The sequence below is a fragment of the Pinus tabuliformis genome, chromosome 9 (assembly GCF_031772625.1).
Source record: "Pinus tabuliformis cultivar Carrire ecotype Pingquan chromosome 9, CPIR1, whole genome shotgun sequence".
Taxonomy (NCBI): domain Eukaryota; kingdom Viridiplantae; phylum Streptophyta; class Pinopsida; order Pinales; family Pinaceae; genus Pinus; species Pinus tabuliformis.
The window spans coordinates 1,362,390,589-1,362,413,892 of record NC_142307.1 but is presented as its reverse complement, the minus strand read 5'-3'; the positions used below and the strand labels follow the sequence as shown (position 1 = coordinate 1,362,413,892).

The following is a 23,304-nucleotide window of genomic DNA, read 5'->3' as shown; positions in this document are numbered from 1 at the left end:
ACCAAAAATGAATGGAAGAGATTTTAGAATCATAGCTAAGGTGGGTTGGGAAAAATCATAGAAGAATATAGGTGCTTTTCAAGGAATTATATCCATTCTAGTAGTGGAAGGAAAAAGTTTCGGAATCTTATTGAGGCATTTAGCTTCTTCGATAATGGTGTTTCCAAAAAGAAAAATGTTTTCAATGAAAAAAATATGGGATATGTATTGTAATGCACCCAAACACCAATATGAGACACATTATGGCAATTTGACCTCTACCCACTCTAAAATTTCTAAATTCGTTAAATTGGCTCCCTAATGTTCTGTAACCACACAAATAACATGCTTTGCATATGATCCAATATGCAAACAAATGACATGCAACTTATGCATTTCCTATAATAAAATACATAATTATATATGCAATTCATTCATATATAGCAATGAGTTAAACTTCTAAATATGAATAATTTACAACACATTTACACACATACTCATAGCACTTATATTTTAAGAAAGGTCGCAAAATGGGATACTAATGTGGGACATTCCTTCTAGCCATAGGAACTTGTTGTCGCCGCTTCAAGGATCGTCCAAATTTTTTTCCTATGTCAATTTTGGAGCCTACATCAACTTTTATTTCAATCCCCTTTGTGTCATCATGTTGTTTAATTTTCTATTTGTGTGTTTTCTCCTAGTGTCACATCCTCCTAAGCCAATGTTCCCTAGGCGTCATCACTTAACCATTATAAGTGCTTGAGTTAGTTAGTTCATGGTTTGGGTGAACTCATCATTTATCTTGAATTATAAAATTTCCTTCTCGCTATGCACACACTCAAAATCACAAAAAAAGAAAAACAAAATTGAGAAAATCACTCAGAAAAGAAAAAGCATACTCCAAGTTGGTTAATACATGTGCTCAACTTGAGTGCACTCCTTCGGGCTGAAGAAATGTAACCTCCTTGAGTGCACTCCTTCATGTTGAGAAAGTGTGCCTGCCTTGAGCACACTCCTTCATGCCAAAGACATGCTCTCTTCCTGGACATATGCATGAGCTATCTAGTTGCATGTGGGAACACTCCTAGAAAATAGGATCCCACTTAACTTTTCTTAACTAACCCTTTCATGCGAAGACAAATGGGGATGATGCATGAATCCATTTTGCATGTAAAATTCATTAAATCCACCCAGTTAATCATTCATTCACATAATCATTCCATCTAAGTGGGGTGCACAACTGTGGATCAGGATACTCTTCATCAATCAACGCTAAAAGTAAGTTTTGCATGTCGAATATTTTCATTGCCTTTCATTATTTCACTATCATTCTTGCTTTTCTTGCTGTTGTTTCTTCATTTTTCAGTTTGTTTGTTGGAATTTATGTTCAATATTCATGTTGTAGGGGTTAATATACTATCACACGTAGAAAATCTTCATGTTCTTCAACCTTTCATATTCTGCCATGAATGTGACAACATCTACATAACCTTGCAAATCTTTCTTATTCTCAATATGATCATCAAATCTTGCTATTAAAACTTGTTTTTGAGCTTGCACTAGGGATAACACACTTCTGGAACTTGAATCTTGATCAACCTTATAAAATGCGCCTAGAATGACCAAGTTTTCCTCTTGAGAATACTTCTTCACCACAAAGAACTGCGCCCTCCCTTAAGCCCACAAGCGCACGACAAAGACTCGAATCATATTCCTTCATCTCTTTGGCATGCGCTAGTATCCCATCCTTTCTTTTGAGCACATGAGTGCATTGTGAAGGCTTGAAGGTTGGTCAACCCATTCATCCCTTTGGAGTGTGGTAGTGCACCCTCTCTCTCCTTGAGTGCATGAGTGCATGAGTGCATGAGCGTATGTAAATCCTTGAATGAACCTTTACACTCTGTGATTTGAAAGTCCTCCTAGTTTGCATGCCCATTTTCTCATGCATGCAAGTTATTTTGTGCTTTCGTTCATATATTTTCATGACTAGTTACATTTTATGGCTCTTTATATATGATTTACAAGTATTGTTGCATAGTAGGTTGCTTTAAGCTAACCTTGTCATTATGAGTGTGCTAACACAAAAAACTATTTGTGCTACAAGTATTGTCACCCTGTCTTCATATGTTGGAACCATGTCGCTTCATAAAGTGGCCTCCAAAGAACTCTCAGAAGAAAGCACTGAGGAACCTGTTGAAGTTACAAAGCCAAACATTCCCATATATGCATACAAAAAATGATTCATTGATAAAAGTACTGAGGTCACATTTGGCAAGATCAAGGACACATTCATGCAGGACAAAGTTTCTGAGAACTTAGAATATGTGCACGCATACAATAATACCAAGAGGTATAGGATTTATAGGATTGAATGAAGATTCCCGGTCATGCCATGTGTAGAGGTGATTGAATGGATCATTACAAATATGGATGACTCTCACCTTTTTCTTTGCAGGGAGAGTGGTGTTCAACTTGCCATCTATTATGGTGAAGGTATGTTGACATATTACAATATGATAAAGCTCGTAGAATATGCAAATGATAACTTTTACATGAGATGGGTCGACCTCGACACAAGTGATGTAATCAAATCACAATGTTGAGAGCCTGCCAAGTTTCACCATTGCCCATCTGTAGTCTATCCCACAAAGATTCCTACAGTTGTATATCAGTATTTGATAGCCATGTGTTTTCGGTTGCATGGGCGCAAGAAAGATGAGGCGTTCAAGGAGAATTAGATATATATTCTCAACATGGTGGTAACCACAACAAAGTTTTCAATTGGGCAGATATCAAGGAAAATTTTAAGGAATGAATTTCTTCTTAATGTTTAGAAACTGTGGCGAATATTTATAGTCATTAGTATGCAAAGCGTAAAATGTTTGGATATATTTTTCTAAAAATATTCAAATTTCTAATGATTTCATATCATTCTCTATAAAATTTTAGTGATTTTTAAGGTAAAATAATTTTACAATATAAAATTTGGGCGAATAAATTTGAGAGAAAATGGAAATTTGGCGAATCTATTTTTTTGAAAATTAGCCTATCAATGAATATTAGCCCCTAAAATTTTCCATGGAAGGTATATTGTCATACGAGTTGCAACGACGTGTGGGGCAGGAAAAATAATCTTTGAGGGCGAACCAGGCACCCATATTCTACATGTTTTCATTTCTCTTAGATGGAATTTGTGCACAATATGCATTCCTAGGAATGAATTGGAACTAGACCCCTAAGGAGAATCTCTTGGTTTCCTTCCACTTTAGATTATTTTTCAAGATCAAGCTTCAAAGGAGTATATGAAAAAATGGTTGAGCACTTCTTTGCAGTTATCTTTCAGGTGATATTTGAGATCAATTCTGCTTGCATGATTGATCAGGTGAAGGAGTCACTAGGAGATATCACGAACTGGTTTGCAACTCCTAAGGGTACATACATAAGATTTTTTGGTTGTTAGATATCCCGTCATCTCATGTTGCAATATGTTACCAATAAAGTGGTCATGCAAGAAGAAACAAATCAGCCAGACAAGGGGTTATGAGGAATTCTTCACTTGAGGAAGAAAGCCCATCAACCCACCTTCCAGTTGAGGATTGTATTATATGAGTTAAAGAGACAAAATGTGAAAACAACAGAGATACAAGAGCTAGATTTCTTGCACTTTGCCACTAAAGACTTCCATGGATATGATCCCAGGAGAGTGTACATGAAACATTGTGAAAGGATTGGTCACAAGACAGGGTACTCATCAATATACATAACAAAAAATGAGAAGATAAAGAATTGGTGCAATGTAAACATGAAGGCACATCCAAGGATGGAAACCATTTCACCCCAAGATCCACTAACTCAAGACTTTCATATGCATGAGGCAAAAGATATAACCCCTCAAGTGAGGAAAGTGTCTCCTAAGAAGAGGATCAGGTATGAGTCGACATGCAAGAGTAGCAAGAAATGGAAATATTATCCTTTAAACTTGGGACATATTCAAGTAAAGTAGGAGAGGAGAGTAATAAAAGAATAAGAGGAGAAGAGGAAGCAAGATGAGTTTCTCCAAAAGCAACAAGAAGAAGAAGAGGAGAGGAGAATAATAAAGGAAGATAGTCTTGGGAGGAGGAAGCAGTGCAGATACTAGAAAAAGAACAACTAACTCAGGGGATTGAAGAAGATGAGTTAGAGGAAGAGGATACCATCCAACCCATAGATGATGAACTAGGAACTCTAGAGGAACCTCCCCTTACAAGTGGTAATATTCCATTCGGGGAAATGGAGATCACATCTCCACTAGCCGACAGAGTCATGGATGTATGTAGTGTAATGTTTGATCAACTTAAGAAGAGGATCATACAAAAAAGGCATATATACTTCCCCAATGATCCTCAAAATATAGTCTCAGTTTCTACAAAGAAGGTGATAGCCTCCAAGACCAGAAGGAATCCCATAACTATTATGGAGGAAAATGTTGCATTCGCTATAGTGGCACAGGATAATTCTGAGTACTTGTTGAATGAGAATGCCAGGATGAGAAGAGAACTTGTTGTGGTGAAGAAACAAGAGGAACATCTTGCAGTAGATAATCAATGGTTGTCATCACAAAGCCTCAACACTGCAAAATGGTAGTTAACCATGCAGGAAGAATTGGGGCCAATGGAGGATACCATGGCGCGATTATACATTGAGATGATTATTCTACAACAAGTGGCGTATCCTCTTGTTGACATTCATAAGAAGGAACATGAAATGATGAAACTCCTGAAGGTAGAAAACAGAGTAGTCAATCATCTTCAGGAGTGGGCTGTCAAGTATCCATATGCTCTGCAAAATTTGGAGAAGAAAAACATGATTTCTGTAGAGATGGGTAGAGTTCAATTGAGACTCCACCACCAAAACCACATGCATCTTGGAGAACATTCAATTTGTACTATTGGTGCATATAATATATTGCACAATGGTTTTGATTCTATGACACAGAAGGATGGGATTCCTTCGATAGGTGCACTTGAAGCAATTAGAGGTAGGAAGACCATCTTCCAAAAGATATGGAAATACATTTGAGCAAATCAAGCAAGAAATAGAACGCGAAGGATTGGAGGTAACCAAAGACATTATTCTATAGTACACCATTGCACTAGTCAAAGCTCATATGAAACTTTCATGGTTATGGAATAATGTACAGTCAAACTCCAAGAACATATTAACTGAGGCACTGGAGTTGAAGATGTGCTACATTGGGGACTTGCTAGTTCAGGTCAAAGGCATCTCCATGTAGTTCATAGATTGACAGAATTACATTACAATTGAGCTCCATGAGGAAGAAAATGACTTATCAATTTGATGAGTCTTTGTCCCATTATCAATTTTTTCTTATATAGTCATTGTCTCATTTGTAATTTGTCTTATGTAATAAATGATATGTAATGAAGTCCAAGGGACACATGTGGAATGTGAATAGCCACACATTGGAATGTAATGACTCATGTATATAATATGAACAATCATAGAAGTCAAAGAGTCATGAGGAATCTCAAAGGTCATTGTTACTTGTTATAAATAGCTCCTCATAACTCAAGCAAAGGGCTTGGATTCTAGAGGTCTTGCCTTGGATTCTCTTGTAATACATAGGAGATAGATCATTCTTTGGAGAAGCAAGTTGTGGCTTCGTGTTCCACTATTGGATACAATGTTTCATCTATGTAACAATGTACTTAGGATCTTTCATTCTTAATAAGAAGCCTAATGAGTCAACACTTCTTCATACATGTATCATAGATATAGTTGGACTATTCTGGTTATGTTTATGGTATATGTTGCTTTAATTACATACTAAGTTAATGAAATAATTTGTTGCTTAGATATGATTATTATTAAATGAGTGTTGTTATGATTTAATGATTTTTTATTTTATTATGTGAACTAATTTTTAGGTATCCAACAAGCCTTTCTCTTTCTTCCTAGATCCCCCTTTAGGATAGTACTATTACTTTTCTAACTGGTGGCTCATTTTCCCTACCAACCATGGAAGTCTCCCTCGTACACCTTACATTGGGTGTCTCAAAAATCTCACATTGTTTCTTCCCCAAAGAGATGTTGTGTTCTCGTGCTTAATAGTGACCAAGGCATATCTTTAAAACCTTTCCAACGGTGACTAGACCGTAAGACCGGATGGGACTACTACACCAAATAGTGTGAGGTCTATTGAGACTTCACATTGGGGAGATACCCTTACAATGTTGGTGGCCTCTAGCACCATCAATATTTTTGGTGCTAGAAGGAGGGACATATGACAAGATGATCGCGTGAATTCTGTTCGAATATCTTACCTGTATTGGCTTCATTCGAGATCATAATCCCGAGGTGTTTTTTTGAACCTTTAGATCTTTCAATCCCCATAATTTTTTTACATAACTTGTCACATATTAAACTCGATGGCAAGCGTACAAAAACCATACTTGATTACACAATTAAATTTGTTCAATTTTTTTTTTCAAGTGGTGTTTATTCTGAATAAATCCTTACACATTTGTTTACCCTTACATTGGATGGTCGTGCGAAGCAATGGTGCTATTCTCTACCCACTGCTTCTATCTCATATTTTAATCATTTGATTAACGAGATTTGATGCGTCTTCTACAAATATGAATATAAATATGTCCTAAATGAAATAAATCAACTTAGAATGGAACTGAATGAATCTCTTGAAAATTTTGTTGATTGAGTCCTTCATCTTTGTTGTGAATTTCCAAATGAGAATATGGACTGGAAATTATTGGATGACAATTTTGGTTTCTTAGCCTGGATGTCAAGAAAATATTTTGAATATGTTTCATTATGTCCTCCCGATCCAAAAGAGTTTCAACATCCTGAGGAAGAATCAGACCTGCCTTTTGTTCCATTTCCTCCTCCTTTTGATGTTTAGTGTTTCTAACCTCAATCGATCATTCAACCAGAAGATCAGTTCGTTGATGAAGAATTGATTTTTCTTTCACATATTTCCCCTAATGGTGATTCATTTGACCTTATCAATCAACCATATTCCAATCTTGATATTCCACCAGTTGACCTTTTACCTGTTGATAAAATTGAACACTTGGATTATCATGACCCTGATGATTTCCTTTACTCTAAATTATACGCCAATGATTGTTCAAGTAATATGGATGAATCTATGCTCTTACATGAAGATTTATATTTGTAGAAATTTCAAATGGAGTCTACTGCAATTATCAAATATTTTATTTTAGGTATATCTCCTTTTGATCAAGAAAATGACATGCTTATCATTGAATATTTTTGCAGTAATCTTGAAAATCTATCTTTTGTTGAATCTCATAATGGATCTTGTTTTGATAAGTTGTTGACCGTATTTTCCAATATTGTTAATCAATATTGTTAGGATTGAAAGTTAAGTCAGATGAGTAGGACACTTCATCCCACGCTGATGGTTATGTTAGGTTCCTATCACCATGGTGACATTTGTGATTTCAATCAGTTCATGTTTATTTTGCACAATTTTATCATTCATATCATCACATGGGATGTTGAATCTCTCCTGAGGGATGCTTATTTTCTTCACGTAAAATTTTTCAACCCCCAGGGGAGGAAATTTAATTTGACTATTGAACTTCCACCGCTACATCCCATCTCAAGCAAATCTCTAATCTGTAATGTAGAAAAATGGAAGAATCTTAACGAATATTTTTCATCATCCATCAAAGAATCTCACACATATGATAATATTATTTATGACATAGATTTATCTTTGTTCAGTATTTCTTGTTTAAGTTTCTCTAAAGGTTGTTTCCATGATCCTATTGCAGACTCATTAGAATATTATTTTCAGTCCAGACCCATGTCTCGTGGCCTGCACTTGCATGCACTTTATCAAGTTTTGTATGGTCACAAGCCTGGTAGTTATTGTTGTTGTGAAGTTTTTCATTTGGTAGAGAAGTTGAGTGTAATACACTGTTGTGGTTGCACTTCCTATTTCCATTGGTCAGTGCAGATGTTTGCATGGTTTCTCTTGTTCACTGCACTATTTTTTGTTTTGGTTCTACACGATCATATCTTCTAGTCCAAAGGTTAGAAGTAACTTATATGGATGCATTGGAAATTCCACTTTACATGATTCGAACCTATATTTTTTAGGTTAGGATAGGATATGTTTCATGTAGTTAGATGAACTGAATTCTTGTTGTGTGTTTACATCTTCCAGGTGTCGCTTTTATTCTTTTGGTTTTATTTGTCCTTGAATAAAGTTGGTTTTTATCTTTGAGATGATGTGACTAATATTTTGTGCATGAAAAGTTGTATTTTTTTTTTTCCGAAGAAAAAATCTAACTTTTTATTAAGAAAAATAAAAAGTTACATTCTGTATGCTACTTGCAATCCTGATGATTCAGTAGATTGCTAGTTTGACATTCTGTAAAAAACACAAAAAACTCAGTCTTTTTTGACTGATTGAGGATGATAAGTTTTTCTGATACTGCTGTAATAAGGTCTGGTAATTAACTGTCTGCTCTTCCTCCCTTACGGAGACTCGGAACATTTGACAAAAAGATATTTTGAGGTCTCCTTCAGAGAAGGAAAACAACCCCTTACATGAATGTAGCTTCACTTAAAACAAACTGATATGTACAAAATAATATAGAGTTCTGTTTTGTAATAATCGGACAGTAACAAGAAAAAGCGGAATATGATATAATAGTGATGCCCATGAACCTGTAGCAAAAAGAAAGTAGTGCCGCGATCACTGTGGCTGAGCAAAGGGAGGCCGCACCGATGTATAAGACTGCCCCTGCCTTTTTTCTTCTATTGACCAGCTTCCCAAATCTTGCTGTAAACCAGCCTTAGAAAGCTGGTCTGCTTCCTCGTTTTTATCCATGTAGACATGGCAGATGATAAAATTGATAAATGATGATTTTAAAAGCGATATTTCTTCTAAAATAATCTTCAGAATTTGGTTTTGACATATAGCACTCCCATTTACCCAGTTTATGACGTTCAAAGAGTCATCGAAAATTTGAATTGTAAAAATGTTCCTTTGAAGAAGCCAGCAAAGAAGGAGGCGCAAAGCAGTCAGCTCAGCAAAATTGTTTGTGCCAGAGCCTAGGCCTACAGAAGCTTTTAGAGAATGATCGTGATTTAGATGAATGCACAATCCTGCACCGGCCTTGTTTTTCTGGGATGCTCTGTCAAAAAAAGCCCAAGGAATTCCCTCCTGAATAGTAACAGACTTGATGTGAATATGAGGAATTTTAGATTCAGGGACAGGGATGGCGGAGAAAATGGCTGCACAATTTATCGCTGTGACAGAAACGGGAGTGTTTTTATCTTGAAAAAGGCTCTTATTCCTCGCAATCCACACCCCCCAGAAGAAAATAAGAGGAAGAAGTCTCAAATTCCCTTCCGGGAAATTTTGCCACCATCTACTCCAAGCTTCTTCCAAAGGTTCATTGCCCCACTGAGCCTTAATGTTGAGCAATCTGGTTAGCTCCCCCCAGATCTTTTTTGATTCTGCATAGGTTATAAAAAGGTGATTAATTGATTCCTCTTCTGATTTGCATAAAGGGCACCACCCTGGTCCAACTAGGTATCTAGCTCGCAAAATGTCCCAGGTTGGTACTTTCCTTTTTAACATACACCCGAGGAAGATCTTAGCCTTTGCTGGCCCTTTTAACTTCCAAATATATTTCGACCACCATTCTGGGAATCCCCAACCTTTCTTTTGCATTAGGAATTTGTATCCATCTTTTGGGGAATATTCACCTGATTCCCCCTGCGCCCATATCAGCAAGTCTGGTTCATTTTTGAGCCTGACATTGGATCGTTGGAGTTCTTGGATGAAGGAGCACCATTCGTTCTTCCATATGATGTTTATTCCCAGATCTTCAACACTTTTCCAGGCCTGTCCCCAAAAAGTGGAATGGCCTGTTTTCTCCACCTGGTTTAAAGTAAAAATACCCTTATTGTCTAGATGCCTGAGTAAGCCAGGGGATAAAGCAAAGGCGTCATTACAACCTACCCAGGGATCCCTTCCAATTTTTAAATGTCTTCCGTCTCCTATATTCCACGCTAGCCCTTGTTCAATTACTGAGAAAGCCTCCACCGTGGCTTTCCAAATTACTGAGACATTCTTCTTTTTCTTTTCCTGGCTCCTTATCCAAGCTTCCAGAGGGATTGGGTCTATGTATTTTCTTCTGACCACCCTTGTCTATAGATTCTCCATCGAAATTAATCTCCAGCCAGATTTAGCTGCCAGAGAAAGACTAAACTCAGGAAGCCTTTTTAATCCCCAGCCTCCCCATTCTTTTGGCCTTGCCAACTTATCCCAAGCCACCCAGGGGAGAAATGAACTTTCTTTAGAGCCTGCCCATAAGAATTTACTGCAAATCCTTCTGATTTTCTCCAACACTCCTTTAGGAACCCAGGTTAAAGCTGCCCAGTAGACTGGAATGGCTAACAGTACAGATTTGATGAGGGTCAGTCTGCCTGCTCTGGATAGCCACTTGAGACTCCAGTGAGAAATTCTGGCTTCTATCTTAGCTATGAGCCAGTTCCAATCCTCTTTCTTGTATGCTGTCGGATTTAACCAAAATCCCAGATATTTGAAGGGGGATTCCAGCGGTTGTTGGTGGAAGGGAAAAAGATTTAGCACCAAGGATCTTTCCCTTCTGTCAACATCCGCCATAGATACCTGAGATTTCCTAGAATTAATCTGCATGCCAGTAGCTTTCAGAAACAGATCAATTAAGATTTTTATCTCCTTAAGTTCATTGAGTGATCCATTAGAGAAAATCAAAATATCATCGACAAAAAGAAGATGGGTGATGAAAAGATTGATTGCTACCTCTATACCTTTTACCTTCTCCTCTCTTCTAGCTTTATGAATCAGCCTGCTTAGGCCTTCTGCCACTAGAAGAAACAGAAGTGGAGATAAAGGGCAGCCTTGCCTTAAGCCTCTTTGACTTTTGAAAAAAGGGGAGGCAGCTCCATTAATAAGGACAACATAACTGACATTGGAAATACAACCCATTATCCAACTGATGAAAGAATAATTGATGCCCAAGTGAGTTAGCAGCATCCGAAGATAAATCCAGTTGATTCGGTCATAGGCTTTGGAGAGATCTATTTTAAGAACCACACCCTTCTTTTTCTATTGTCTAACACTGTGAATTACCTCCTGGGCTACTCCAATGGCTTCGTGAATTTGTCTCCCATCCAAAAACCCAAATTGTTCCATAGATATGTTTCTTGACAGAATGGGAAGTATTCTAATAGCTATCACCTTTGCAATAATCTTATATATGCAATTGCATAAGGAGATCGGCCTGAAATCTTCAAAATTCTCCGGATCATCCTTTTTAGGGATGAGAGCTAGAAAAGTTGAATTGAAAGGGCTGTATACTTCTCCTTTCTGTCTTGATTCTTCAACTACATCAGTGATTTCAGAACCAATTAAATCAAAGAAAAAGAGGAAGAGTTCAATAGTCCACCCGTCAGGCCCGGGGCTTTTATCTTTGTCCATGAGTTTCATAGCTTCTTCAACTTCCTCCTTAGATACAGGGATTGATAACTCTTCTGTTTCTTCCTCTTCGAAAAATCTTGGGAAGCATTGAGCAGTTCTAATGACCTCTGCTATGGTGGCCTCTCCCGAATCTGAGAATAACCTCTGGAAATGTCTCTGACCTAGACTAGAGAGGCCTGAAAAGGTACTAACCTCCCTTCCTTCTTCATCTTTAAGGCTCCAGATGGTGTTTACAAATTTTCTTCCTTTAGTAAAGTTATGAAAAAAACTAGTATTTTCATCCCCTGATTTCAGCCATATAGCCCTACTCTTGAGCCTCCATTCTTCTTCCTTGTCCAAGAGAATTTGGTTCTGAAGTTTCTCCAGATGTAGGATTCTCTCCTTGGAAGCCTGCGAGATATATCCATCCTCCTCAGTACTCTCCAGTTTTTCAGCTCCTCCCTGATCCTGATCAGCTCTTCATTCAGTTTGTTCTTCCTATCCTTTGCCCAGGAGATGGTCGCCTTCTTCAATCTCTTAAGATTTTCCATAAACAAAAAACTTTTGTCCTCTCTTGCATTTCTGTCCGGATGAATCCATGTTTCCTTAAAAAATTTATTGAAAGAGGGGTCTTGAAGCCAAGAGGAATTGAATTTGAAAGGGGCAGGAGGCTTTGGGGGGCGGGAAGGATAGATCCAAAAAAATATGGAAGTGGTCAGAGTTACCTGTTTCCTCAACCCATTGCCTGAAAATAGGAACCTTTGAAATTAATTCTTTAGAGCATGAAAAGTTGTATTAACATGAAAACCTTGGCTTATATGTCACCCTCTTCCTTGAGTTGGTTTATCACTTTCAATTCAATGATTTTTCGATGGAAAATACGATCCTTCAATTGTAGGAAAACCATGATTCCCACATTTTTTTTAGAATTCTCTTTCCTATACTCAGTCTTGTTGATGAATAATGTATTCTTTCTTATCTATATGTGTAGAGTAAGATAAGGGGAAATATTTTAGCGAAAAAAGAATCAGAGGTCTAAAACCTATCTCTAAAGGAGCAACTTCCTCTGCTCTCAATAAGTTAGGATACCTCTTTTGCCTATTGAAAAATATTAAGTGTCTATGTATAGTCCTATGAAAAGAAAAAGAAAAATAAAGGGTGAAAGAAGAGAAAGGATTCCTATGTAGGGAGGTGAAGTAAGCGAATTCGCCTGGGTATTTTCTAGGCTCATTGGTAGTGAAGCAACATTTGTGTTCTTGAAACGACTCTGCCGGGGTACTATCCAGGCCTGCTAGTAGCTGAGAAACCCTAGAGATGTAAAAATCACACTTTGATTATTCTTAATTCACCATGCCATATTATCCTTACATTGATAAGACACTGATATGGCTTGTTATATGCCATGTTATGCCAAGTAATGTAACAAGGAAGACTATATATCTAACCAAGTACAAATTGGGAGCTAAGGTAACCCACTGATTGAATCAATACTTCCTGGAGAAATGAGACTTCGTGCTTAAATGAAACAATTTCAGAGACGCTGGGGTTATCATGTGTGTTACCAAGTGTTGTCGCTGCAACAACGACCCTCCAATTTTTTTTCCCTATGTCAATTTTGGCACCTACATAACCTTTCATTTCAAGCCCCTTTGTGTCATCATGTTGCTTTATTTGCTATTTGTGTGTTTTCTCCTAGTGTCACATCCTCCTAATTCAATGTTCCCTATGCATCGTCACTTCACCATTAGAAGTGCTTGAGTTAGTTAGTCTATGGTTGGGTGAACTAATCATTTATCTTTAATTAGAAAATTTCCTTCTTTCCATGCACATACTAAAAAAAAACTCAAAATCACAAAGGAAAAACAAAAGCAAGAAAAATCACTCAGAAAAGAAAAAGTGCACTCCAAGTTGGTGAAGACATGCACTCAACTTGAGTGCACTCCTTCAAGCTGAAGAAGTGTGCACTCATTGGGTGCACTCCTTCATGCCAAGAAATTTCACTTTCCTTGAGCGCAATCCTTCGTGTCGAAGACATGCACTCTTCCTAGGCACATGCATGAGCCATCTTCTTGTATGTGGGTGCACTCCTAGAAAGTAGGAACCCACATAACTTCCCTTAACTAACCCTTTCACATGATAACAAGTGGAGATCACGCATGAATGAATTTTACATGTAAATTTCTTTAAATCAACCCAACTAATCATTCATTCACATAATCATTCCATCCGAGTTGGGTGCACAACTGTGGATCAGGAAACTCTTCATCAACCAACACTACAAGTAAGTTTTTCATGTCGAATATTTTCATTGCCTTTCGTGATTTCATTGTCATCCTTTATTTTCTTGCTGTTGTTTCTTCATTTCCTTAGTTTGTTTGCTAGCGTTTATGTTCAATCTTCATGCTGCAAGTGTTAATATGCTATCAAACATATAAAATCTGTACATTCTTTAACCTTTCATATTCCACTTTGAATGCAACAACATCTATATAACCTTGTAGATATTTCTTTTTCTCAATATTATAATCAAATCTTATTGTTAAAATTTGTTTCTGAGCTTCCAACAAGTAGAGCACACTTCTGGAACCTGAAGCCCAATCAACCCTTAAAACTGCGCCGATAATGACCAAGTTTTCATCTTGAGCACACTTCTTCACCACAAAGAACTACACCCTTCCTTGAGCGCATGAGAACACCACAAAGAACCAAAGCATATTCCTTCGTTTCTTTGGCATACAACATTGCACCCTTATTTTCTTTGAGCACATCAGTGCATTGTGAAGACCTGAAGGTTGGTCAACCCATTCCTTTATCCCTTTGGAGTGCGCCAGTGTGCCCTCTCTCACTCCATGAGAACATGAGTGCATTGTGAAGGCATGAAGGTCCAAAAATTCACCCCTTCAACCCTTTGGAGTGCACCAATGTGCCCCTGATGGTTTTCTCCACTTGCATGAGTGCATGAGCACACTGCAAAGCCCCGAATGACCCTTTACACTCCTTTGTGCTTTGAAAGTGTGCCCTCATATTTTGAATGGTTATTTTCTCATGCATGCAAGTTATTTTGTGTTTTCGTTCATAGATTTTTGTGACCAGTGACATGTGATGGTTCTTTGTATATGATTTACAAGTATCGTTGCATAGTATGTTGCTTTAAGCTAACCTCTTAACTATGAGTGTGCTGCCACATACATGTGTTCGTGCTACAAGTATTGTCACCTTGTCTTCATCTATTGGAACCATCCCACCTCATAAAGTGGCCTCTAAATAAATCTTAGAAGAAAGTACTGAGGAACCTATTGAAGTTACAAAGCCAAACATTCCCATATATGTAGACACACAATGCTTCATTGATAAAACTACTGAGGTCACATGGGGAAAGATCAAGGACACATTCATGCAGGACAAGTTTTTTGAGAACTTAGAAGATGTGCATGCATACATTAATATCAAGAAGTCCAGGATGCATAGGATCACATGCAGATTCCCGGTCATGCCATGTGCAGAGGTGATTGAATGGATCATTACACATATGGATGAATCTCACCTTGTGCTTCGTAGTGAGAGTGGTTGTCAACTCATGACCTAATATGGTGAAGATATACATACATATTACAACATTCTCAATCTCGTAGAATATGTAAATGATAAATTTTACATGAGATGAACTCACCTCGACATAAGTGACATAATCAAATCATTATATTAAGAGCCTGCCAAGTTTTTCTATTGCCCATCTGCAGTCTATCCAACAAAGATTCTTAGAGATGTATATTGGTATTTGATAGTTATGTTTTTTCAGTTGCATGGGCAAAAGAACACTGAGATGTTCACGATGAATTGGATATATATTCTCAACATGGCAGTAGACCATGACAAAGTTTTCAATTGGGAAAATATATTTTGATACAAGTTTCAACATCATGTGGGGCAAGAAAAAGCATCTTTGAGGTTGAACTAGGCACCAAAATTCTACATGTCTACATTTCTCTTAGATGGAATATGTGCACAATATGCATTCTTGGGAATGAACTATAATTGAACCCCTAAGGAGAAGCTCCTAGTTTACTTCCATTGCAAAATGTTATCAGAATCAAGTTTCAGAGGTGCATATTACAAATTGTATGAGCACTTCTTTGAATTTATCTTTCATATGATATTCGAGATCGATCCTCCTTGCATGATCGATTTGTTAATCTAGGTTGTCATTAATGTCAATATGGCAATAAGTGAGATGGAAAATATTGCTGATATGCCTAGTTCCAAATGATGATGTCATAACTCTTGTTTCATAAGAATGTCATCAATTAATATGTCGAATCACTAATGAAGAAGTCTTAACAAGTGCCAAGTATTTAGAAGCCCTTGATGACATATGGAGGACTACATTTGATAATGTCATATTATTGATGAATGACCACAATTGATGATGGCACTTGATAAGGTCTTGATAACATGGTTGGAGATCATTTGATGGTTGGAAGATTATTTCGGAGTTATCCTAATGATGCTGCACTATGACTACACTAGTATATGATGACATTGTTCATGCATCATGCTACATGGATTTTTCACTCCTACATAATGACTCTATGATCCTATGATGACATTGATAGCAATGAAGAAGCCACGCTATCTCAAACATTCCTCATGCTGTCCCAAAATTTTTGTGCATAAAATTTAAGGATAGTCACAAAGAAAAAATATTTTGGACACCTTGGAGGCATCCTTTGAAAATGGATCCTAGACCATCTTAAAGAGGATTTTTTCCTCTTTCTAACAAGCCTTTATTTGCCCTGAAACTCCCAATAGTTTGTGAGATATTGAATTTATAAGTTAAGGAAATTATTCCTAGTAGTAGGTTGACCTACACTCAATCATAGAAGTCGGCCTCACTTCAAATAGATGTGTCCCTTCAATTATAAATGAAATATCTATAAATAGACATCTAAACACTTCATTTTGATCAATAATTCATGCAATAATTCAGAGATACAAAGTACAAGAGAAGAAAAAAGACCGACGAGCACAAGGAGATTATTGTTTAGGAGAAAAAAAGGATAATTATGTTTGGGCATAAAATCTTGGTTGAAGTTGCCGTATTTTCCATGTTTGAAGATGCCGTAGTTGCTGTGGTTGAAGCTTCTGTAGTTGCTGTGGTCGAAACTGTCGTAGTTGTCGTGGTCAAAGTTGTTGTAGTTGCTGTGGTCGAAGCTGCCGTAGTTGCCATGGTTGAAGCTGTCGTAGTTTCCGTGGTCAAACCTACTGTAGTTGCCGTGGTTGAAGCTGCCATAGTTTTCATGGTTGAAACTATCATGGTCGAAGTTGTCATAGTTGTTGTGGTCGAAGTGTTGCTTTATTGGGATTGGAAAAATAGAGCTTGTTGAAGTCTTCTCTTGAGAACATAATAGGAAAGAGTTGGAGAACTTTGTGAAGCAGCATATTGAAGATTTGTGGAGATCATCGAAGACCATGATGCATTGAATCCATTAGGTGACCTTGAAGAATTTTTGTTTGGGTAAGATGAAGAGTAGTGGTGACACCTTCATGTGAAGAACAAGGTTTTCATTGATGATGTGACGTGGAGACTAAGTGAAGGCATAGTTGAATATTGATAGGGATTGTTGAAGAAATCATTGGGAGCCGCGAAGTATAACCAAACATACCTTGACAAAGTGAAGCTATAGATTTGGAGGCCTTGGGGTTGGTGTCTCAAAATTGACAAGGTTGGTGCCTTAGAAAGTCCAAGTTGGTGCTTGGAAAATATAGGATTTGTGTCCTTGGAGTTGGTGCTCCTAAACTCAAGGTTGGTGCCTTGGATAAGATAGGGTTGAAGCCCTAGAGGTTGGAGCCTCGCTAAAGTCCAAGTAGGTGCTTGGCACATTCCAGGTTGGAGCTTGGGTGTCTTCATCTAAGGTCGGAGCCCTACCTATATTGTACTTGATTCATTATAAATATTATATTAATAAAAACATTTATTTCTATTGTTCATATTTTGTGTTCTAAATATAAGTTATCTAATTGGTAACAGTAAAAATTGAAAAGAAATATTGATTCACCCCCCCCTTTCAGTATTTCCAACACGATTAGGTGAAGGAGTAACTTTGAGATATCACAGACTGGTTTGTAGCTCCCAAGGGTACATAATAAGATGTTTTGGTTGTTAGATATACCCTCATCTCATGCCATGATATGTGACCAATAAGGTGGTCATTTAGGAAGCAAAAAATTAGAAAGACAAGGGATTGCGAGGAATTCTTCACAGGAGGAAGAAATCCCCTGGCCCACCTTCCCATTGAGGATTAGATTATATGAGTTAAAGAGCCACAATAAGATAACAACAAAGATACATGAGTTGGACCACCTTCACTTCACCACTAAATTCTTTCATGGATATGATCTCCGGAGAGTGTGTAGACAACATTGTGAAAGAATCAATCACAATACGAGGTACTCATCAATGTCCACAATAGGAGATGAGAAGATAAATAGCTAGTACAATGTAAACATGAAGGCACATCCAGGGATGGAAACTAGTTCACCCCAAGATCCACCAGCTCAAGACTTGTAGGTGCAGGAGGCAGAAGAGATAACCCCTCAAGCAAGGAAAGTAGCTCCTAAGAAGAGGATCAGGTATGACTCGACATTCGAGAGTAGCAAGAAATGGAAAGCCGGCCCTTTAAACATAGGATCCATTCAAGCATAATAGGAGAGGAGAGTAGCAAAAGAAGAAGAGGATAAGAGGAAGTAGGATGAGTTTCTCCAAAAGAAAAAATAAGAAGAAGAGGAGAGAAGAAGAATAGAGGAAGAATAACTGAGGCAATCTGAGGAGGAGGAAGCAGTGTAGAGACTAGAAGAAGAATAGTTGACTCAAGATATTGAAGAAGAAGGTTTTGAGGAAGAGGATACCATACAAACCACGAATGATGAAAAAAACACTCCATAGGAACCCTTACAGGTGATCATCTTCCATTTAGTGAAATGGGGATCACACATCCACTCGTTGACAGATTCATGGATGTATGTAGTGTAATGTTTGATCAACTTAAGAAGAGGATCGTACAATAGAGGCATAGATACTTCCCCAAGGATCCTCAAAATCCAGTCTCAGTTTCTACAAAGAAGGTGATAACCTCCAACACTAGAAGGAATCCCAAAGCTATTATGGTGGAAAATGTTGCATTCGCTACAGTGGCATAGGATAATTTTGAGTACTTGTTGAATGAGAATGCCAGGATGAGAAGTTTCTGCGGTGAAGCAACAAGTGGAACATCTTGTGGCAGAGAATCAATGACTGTCATCACAAAGCCTCAACACTACAAAATGGGAGTCAACCATGCATGAAGAGTTGGGGCCAATGGAGGAAGCCATGGCACGATTATACGATGATATTATTCTTCTACAACAAGTGGTGTCTCCTCTTGTTGGAATTCAAAATAAGGTGACAAGAAGTGTTGAAACTCCTGAAGGTACTAAAAAAAGTAGTCAATCATCTTCTAGAGTGGGCTTCCAAGTATCTAGATGCTCTGCAACATTTGGAGAAGAAAGACAAGATTTCCACAGAGATGGATAGAGTTCAATTGAGACTCCACCACCAAAAATACATGCATCTTAGAGAACATTCAATTAGTACTATTGTTTCATATAATCAAATGCACAATGGTTTTGAGTATTTGACATAGAATCTTGGGATGCCTTTGATAGGTACACTTGAAGCAATAAGAGGGATAGAGATCATCTTCCCAGAGATTAGGAAATACATTGAGCAGATCAAGTAGGCAACATAACGATAAGGCTTGGAGGTAACCAAAGAAATTATGCTACATTACATTATTGCATGAGTCAAAGCTAATATAAAACTTTCATGGATATGGAATAATGTATGTCAAACTACAAGAAAATATTAACTGAGTCATTGAAACTGAAGATGCGCTTCATCAGGGACTTTCTAGTCCGAGTCAAATCCATCTCCATGAAGTTCAGAGCTTTGCACACTTACATTACAACTGAGCTCCACGAGAAAGCAAATGAATTATAGATGATTCTTTATCCCATTAACAATTTTGTCCTATATAGTCATTGTCTCATTTGTAATTTGTCTCATGTAATAATTATATGTAATGAAGTCCAAGGGACACATGTGGAGTGTGAATAGCCACACATTGGAATGTAATGAGTCATGTATAGAATATGAATAGTCATAGAATTTGAAGAGTCACAAGGAAGCTCAAAGGCAATTGTTATTTGTTATAAATAGATCCTCATAACTCAAGAAAATGGCTTGGATTCTAGAGGCCTTGCCTTGGCTTCTCTTGTAATACATAGGAGATAGATAATTGTTTGAAGAAGAAAGTTATGGCTTCGTGTTCCACTATTAGATACAGTTTTTCATCTACGTAATAGTTTACATGGGATCTTGCCCTCTTAATTATAAGCTCAATGAGCCGACACTTCTTCATACATGTATCGTAGATATAGTTGGACTATTCTTGTTATGTTTATGGTATATGTTGCATTAATTACAATTACATGCTAAGTTAATGAACTAATTCATTGCTTAGCTATGGCTATTATTTAATGAGTGATTTTATGCTTTAACGGTTGTTGTTTATTATGTGGACTAATTTGCAGGTATCCAACAAGCCTTTCTCTTTCTTCCCAGGTCCCCCTTTAGGATAATAATATTAATTTTCTAACTAGTGATTCATTTTCCCTACCAGTCGTGGAAGTATCCCTCATACACCTTACATTGGGTGTCTCACAAATATCACATTCTTGCTACCCCAAAGAGGTGTTGTGTTCTCTTGTGTTTGATCGTGACCAAGGCATATCTTTAAAACCTTTCCAACGATGTTTGAACTGTATGACCAGCTCACAAAAAGATAGAAAAGATAGATCAACACCTTAGAATTCAGCCTCTTCGAGGGGGAAACCTCCTTTACATTACACAAATGTACAATTCTTGGATGATACAAATGGCTAAACCTCCCTTCTATATATAGGAGTCTAAGGGGTCACAATATAATCAAGCCGACATAACAGTAATAACATAAGGGCACAGAAATAACAATAGTGGGTTTCTATGGGGCATACTAATAACAATATGGGGACAATAGGGGCACAATCATAACAATAAGGGCTACAATGACAATAGTAATGGGGGAATCACTATTATTATAGGAGCCTAACATTCTAGTTATGTTTATGGTGTATGTTGCATTAATTACATACTAAGTTAATGAACTAATTCGTTGCTTAACTATGGCTATTATTTAATGAGTGATTTTATTATTTAACGATTGTTGTTTATTATGTGGACTAATTTGCAGGTATCCAACAAGCCTTTCTCTTTCTTCCAAGGTCCCCCTTTAGGATAGTAATATTAATTTTCTAACTAGTGGCTCATTTTCCGTACCAGTCGTGGAAGTCTCCCTTGTACACCTTACATTGGGTCTCTCAGAAATCTCACATTCTCACTGCCCCAAAGAGGTGTTGTGTTCTCTTGTGTTTGATCGTGACCAAGGCATATCTTTAAAACCTTTCCAACGATATTCGGACCGTATGACCGGATGGGACTCCTACACCAAACAGTGTGAGGTCTAATTGGTAATTCACATCGGGGAGATCCCCTTAGAATGTTAGCGACATCAAACACCGTCAACACAAATACCACACTAAGTAATTTTACAATAGGAAACCTTTGTCTTGGGGATTTGAGTGCACCAAGATGAACATGATCTGTTTCAACTTAAATACCCATTATTTCTCATAACTTGTTCACTTATGAAGCCATCCCAGTAAACATCTCTCTTGTTTCAGTTTACATGACCCATGATGGGATCCTCTTCTTTGAAATGTTATCCTTTAGGCTATTTCACCTCTTTTCAAGCTCTAACACATGTTGTCCAGGGAGATCTCAATGCTAGGATCTATGCAGATTTCAAAATGGAAATTCTACAATAGAATTACATTATTTAGCAAATCCTGCAGGTATGGCTTCCTTCCTCTTGAAATTTGTTTCATGCTCAATTCATGATGCAATGGTGGTGTAATCCTAGAGATAATGGTAGAAAAAATGAGGTAAGAGTGACCCTAAACTTCCAAAAACCAAAAATTATGTATGCATTCTTCAAACTTGCTAGTTGGCACTCGATGGACCACTTTTAGAACCTTTTCCCAAAATTAGGCTAAATGCCCATGTGAATTTTACTTCGGAATAAATATTATATTTTATAGTGTTGGCCCCCTTATCTCCCTTTTTTATTCCTCTGCCATAGAATCATAGCTCCCCATCATTTTTATTCCCCCCATCACACAATTAGGGATGTATTTTATATTAATAACTTTTATGCACTTCATTTACATTACTTGGCCATTGGCCATATAGTTTGACTCTTAATATAATTCTCACACACACACACACACATATATTACATTATATTTTTGGGGACAAAGCTAGGGTGTTACATTCCCCTCCCTCTTATTTTTTCATCGTCCTTAGTGCACATCACCATACATATGTACATTGTTTTTTTTTTTTTTTAACCTCAAATTTTGTTTACTTCAGAATTTGTAACCAAATGTGGCTATACTTTCCACATTACATCTTCTAGATTTGTTGGTCCTTTATTTGTCCCTCATATTTAGTATTTAGAACCATTTCCTTTTGATTATAGTTGGTATTTCATTCCTCCCTTTGGATCCCTTTGGAATACACCATCAATTGTTGTTCTTTTTAGGTACTCAATCAATGTCTTCATTCTTCATATGTTCTTGTAACAACTATCAAGAAAAGTATAAATTCCATATTCATTTTCATAAAAAGGTTATATTATCTACAATTGTTCTCAACTTCCCAATGCAAACATTTATTCATAAATATGCATGCAATCTTGATTTGATACTTATATATATGGCCAATGTTTGCTTCATTTATCTACCAAGGGTGAGATTCCACTATTCTTTGGGATATGAACTTGTCTTTATCCATCCTTACCACATGCATTTTTCTACAATGATTTAATTTATGGAAGCTATCTCTTACTAGTGACACTCACCCTTTTAGAGTTAGCCATCCCCTTCACTTCTAAATAGGCCCTAAGATGATCCATATGGCCAAGGTTTTCATGTGCAAGGTGAAAACCAACTTACTTCCAAGAATCCATTTCTAATATCTAATTAGGAATTTTTTGGAAGCAATAAGGTTCCAACAACCTTCTTTCCAAGATTTCTTTCTTTTAGCCATCAATATTTCCCCTAACTCCATTCCCATGAAAAAAATTTCATGTTGTCCATCAACATGGGACTACTTTTGAATGCAATTCTCTCACTTCATCCAGAACAACTCTTGAAATGATTTCAAATTCATGATTAGTCGAAACTCCGACATTGTAGGTGTTAACATATTAATGCCAAAGAAATTTAATAAAAGCATGTATTCACACAATGCATTCAACAAATACAATTAAACTCATATACTAGCATGAATATGTGCATATTCACCACTTGTACATTTTTATAGTTGTTCATGCATATCTACTCAATGCATCCTTGCATTGATTTCAAAATACCATACTCTAGTATAATGTATTCCACCATAATGGGTTGGAAGGTTTAGCCAACACCTTGAAACATCATCCAACCACCTCCTAAATATTTGATTAACCATTTGGAGACCTTACTTTTTGAATGAAAACAACACCTTGCGCTCTAGTGTTGGCAAGAAAGTTGTATTCCAAACAAAAATACAAGTAGGGAGGCTATGTGACATTTGTGTGGTTCTATAGCCTTTCCATATCCATCCAAATTATAACCTCATGCAT

At 37.2% G+C, this 23,304-nt stretch overlaps 1 protein-coding gene across 1 annotated transcript; it reads right to left on the bottom strand.

Moving 5' to 3' along the window:
• Positions 1-8,728: 8,728 nt before the first annotated feature.
• Positions 8,729-11,506, bottom strand: LOC149153567 (uncharacterized). The gene is made up of 5 exons (XM_089443850.1): positions 11,159-11,506; positions 10,301-10,696; positions 10,004-10,192; positions 9,748-9,922; positions 8,729-9,495 (listed from the first exon to the last, which is right to left on the bottom strand). Exons 1-5 carry the CDS (start codon positions 11,504-11,506, stop codon positions 8,729-8,731), a joined length of 1,875 nt encoding a protein of 624 aa, XP_089299976.1.
• Between the last annotated feature and the right edge of the window lie 11,798 nt (positions 11,507-23,304).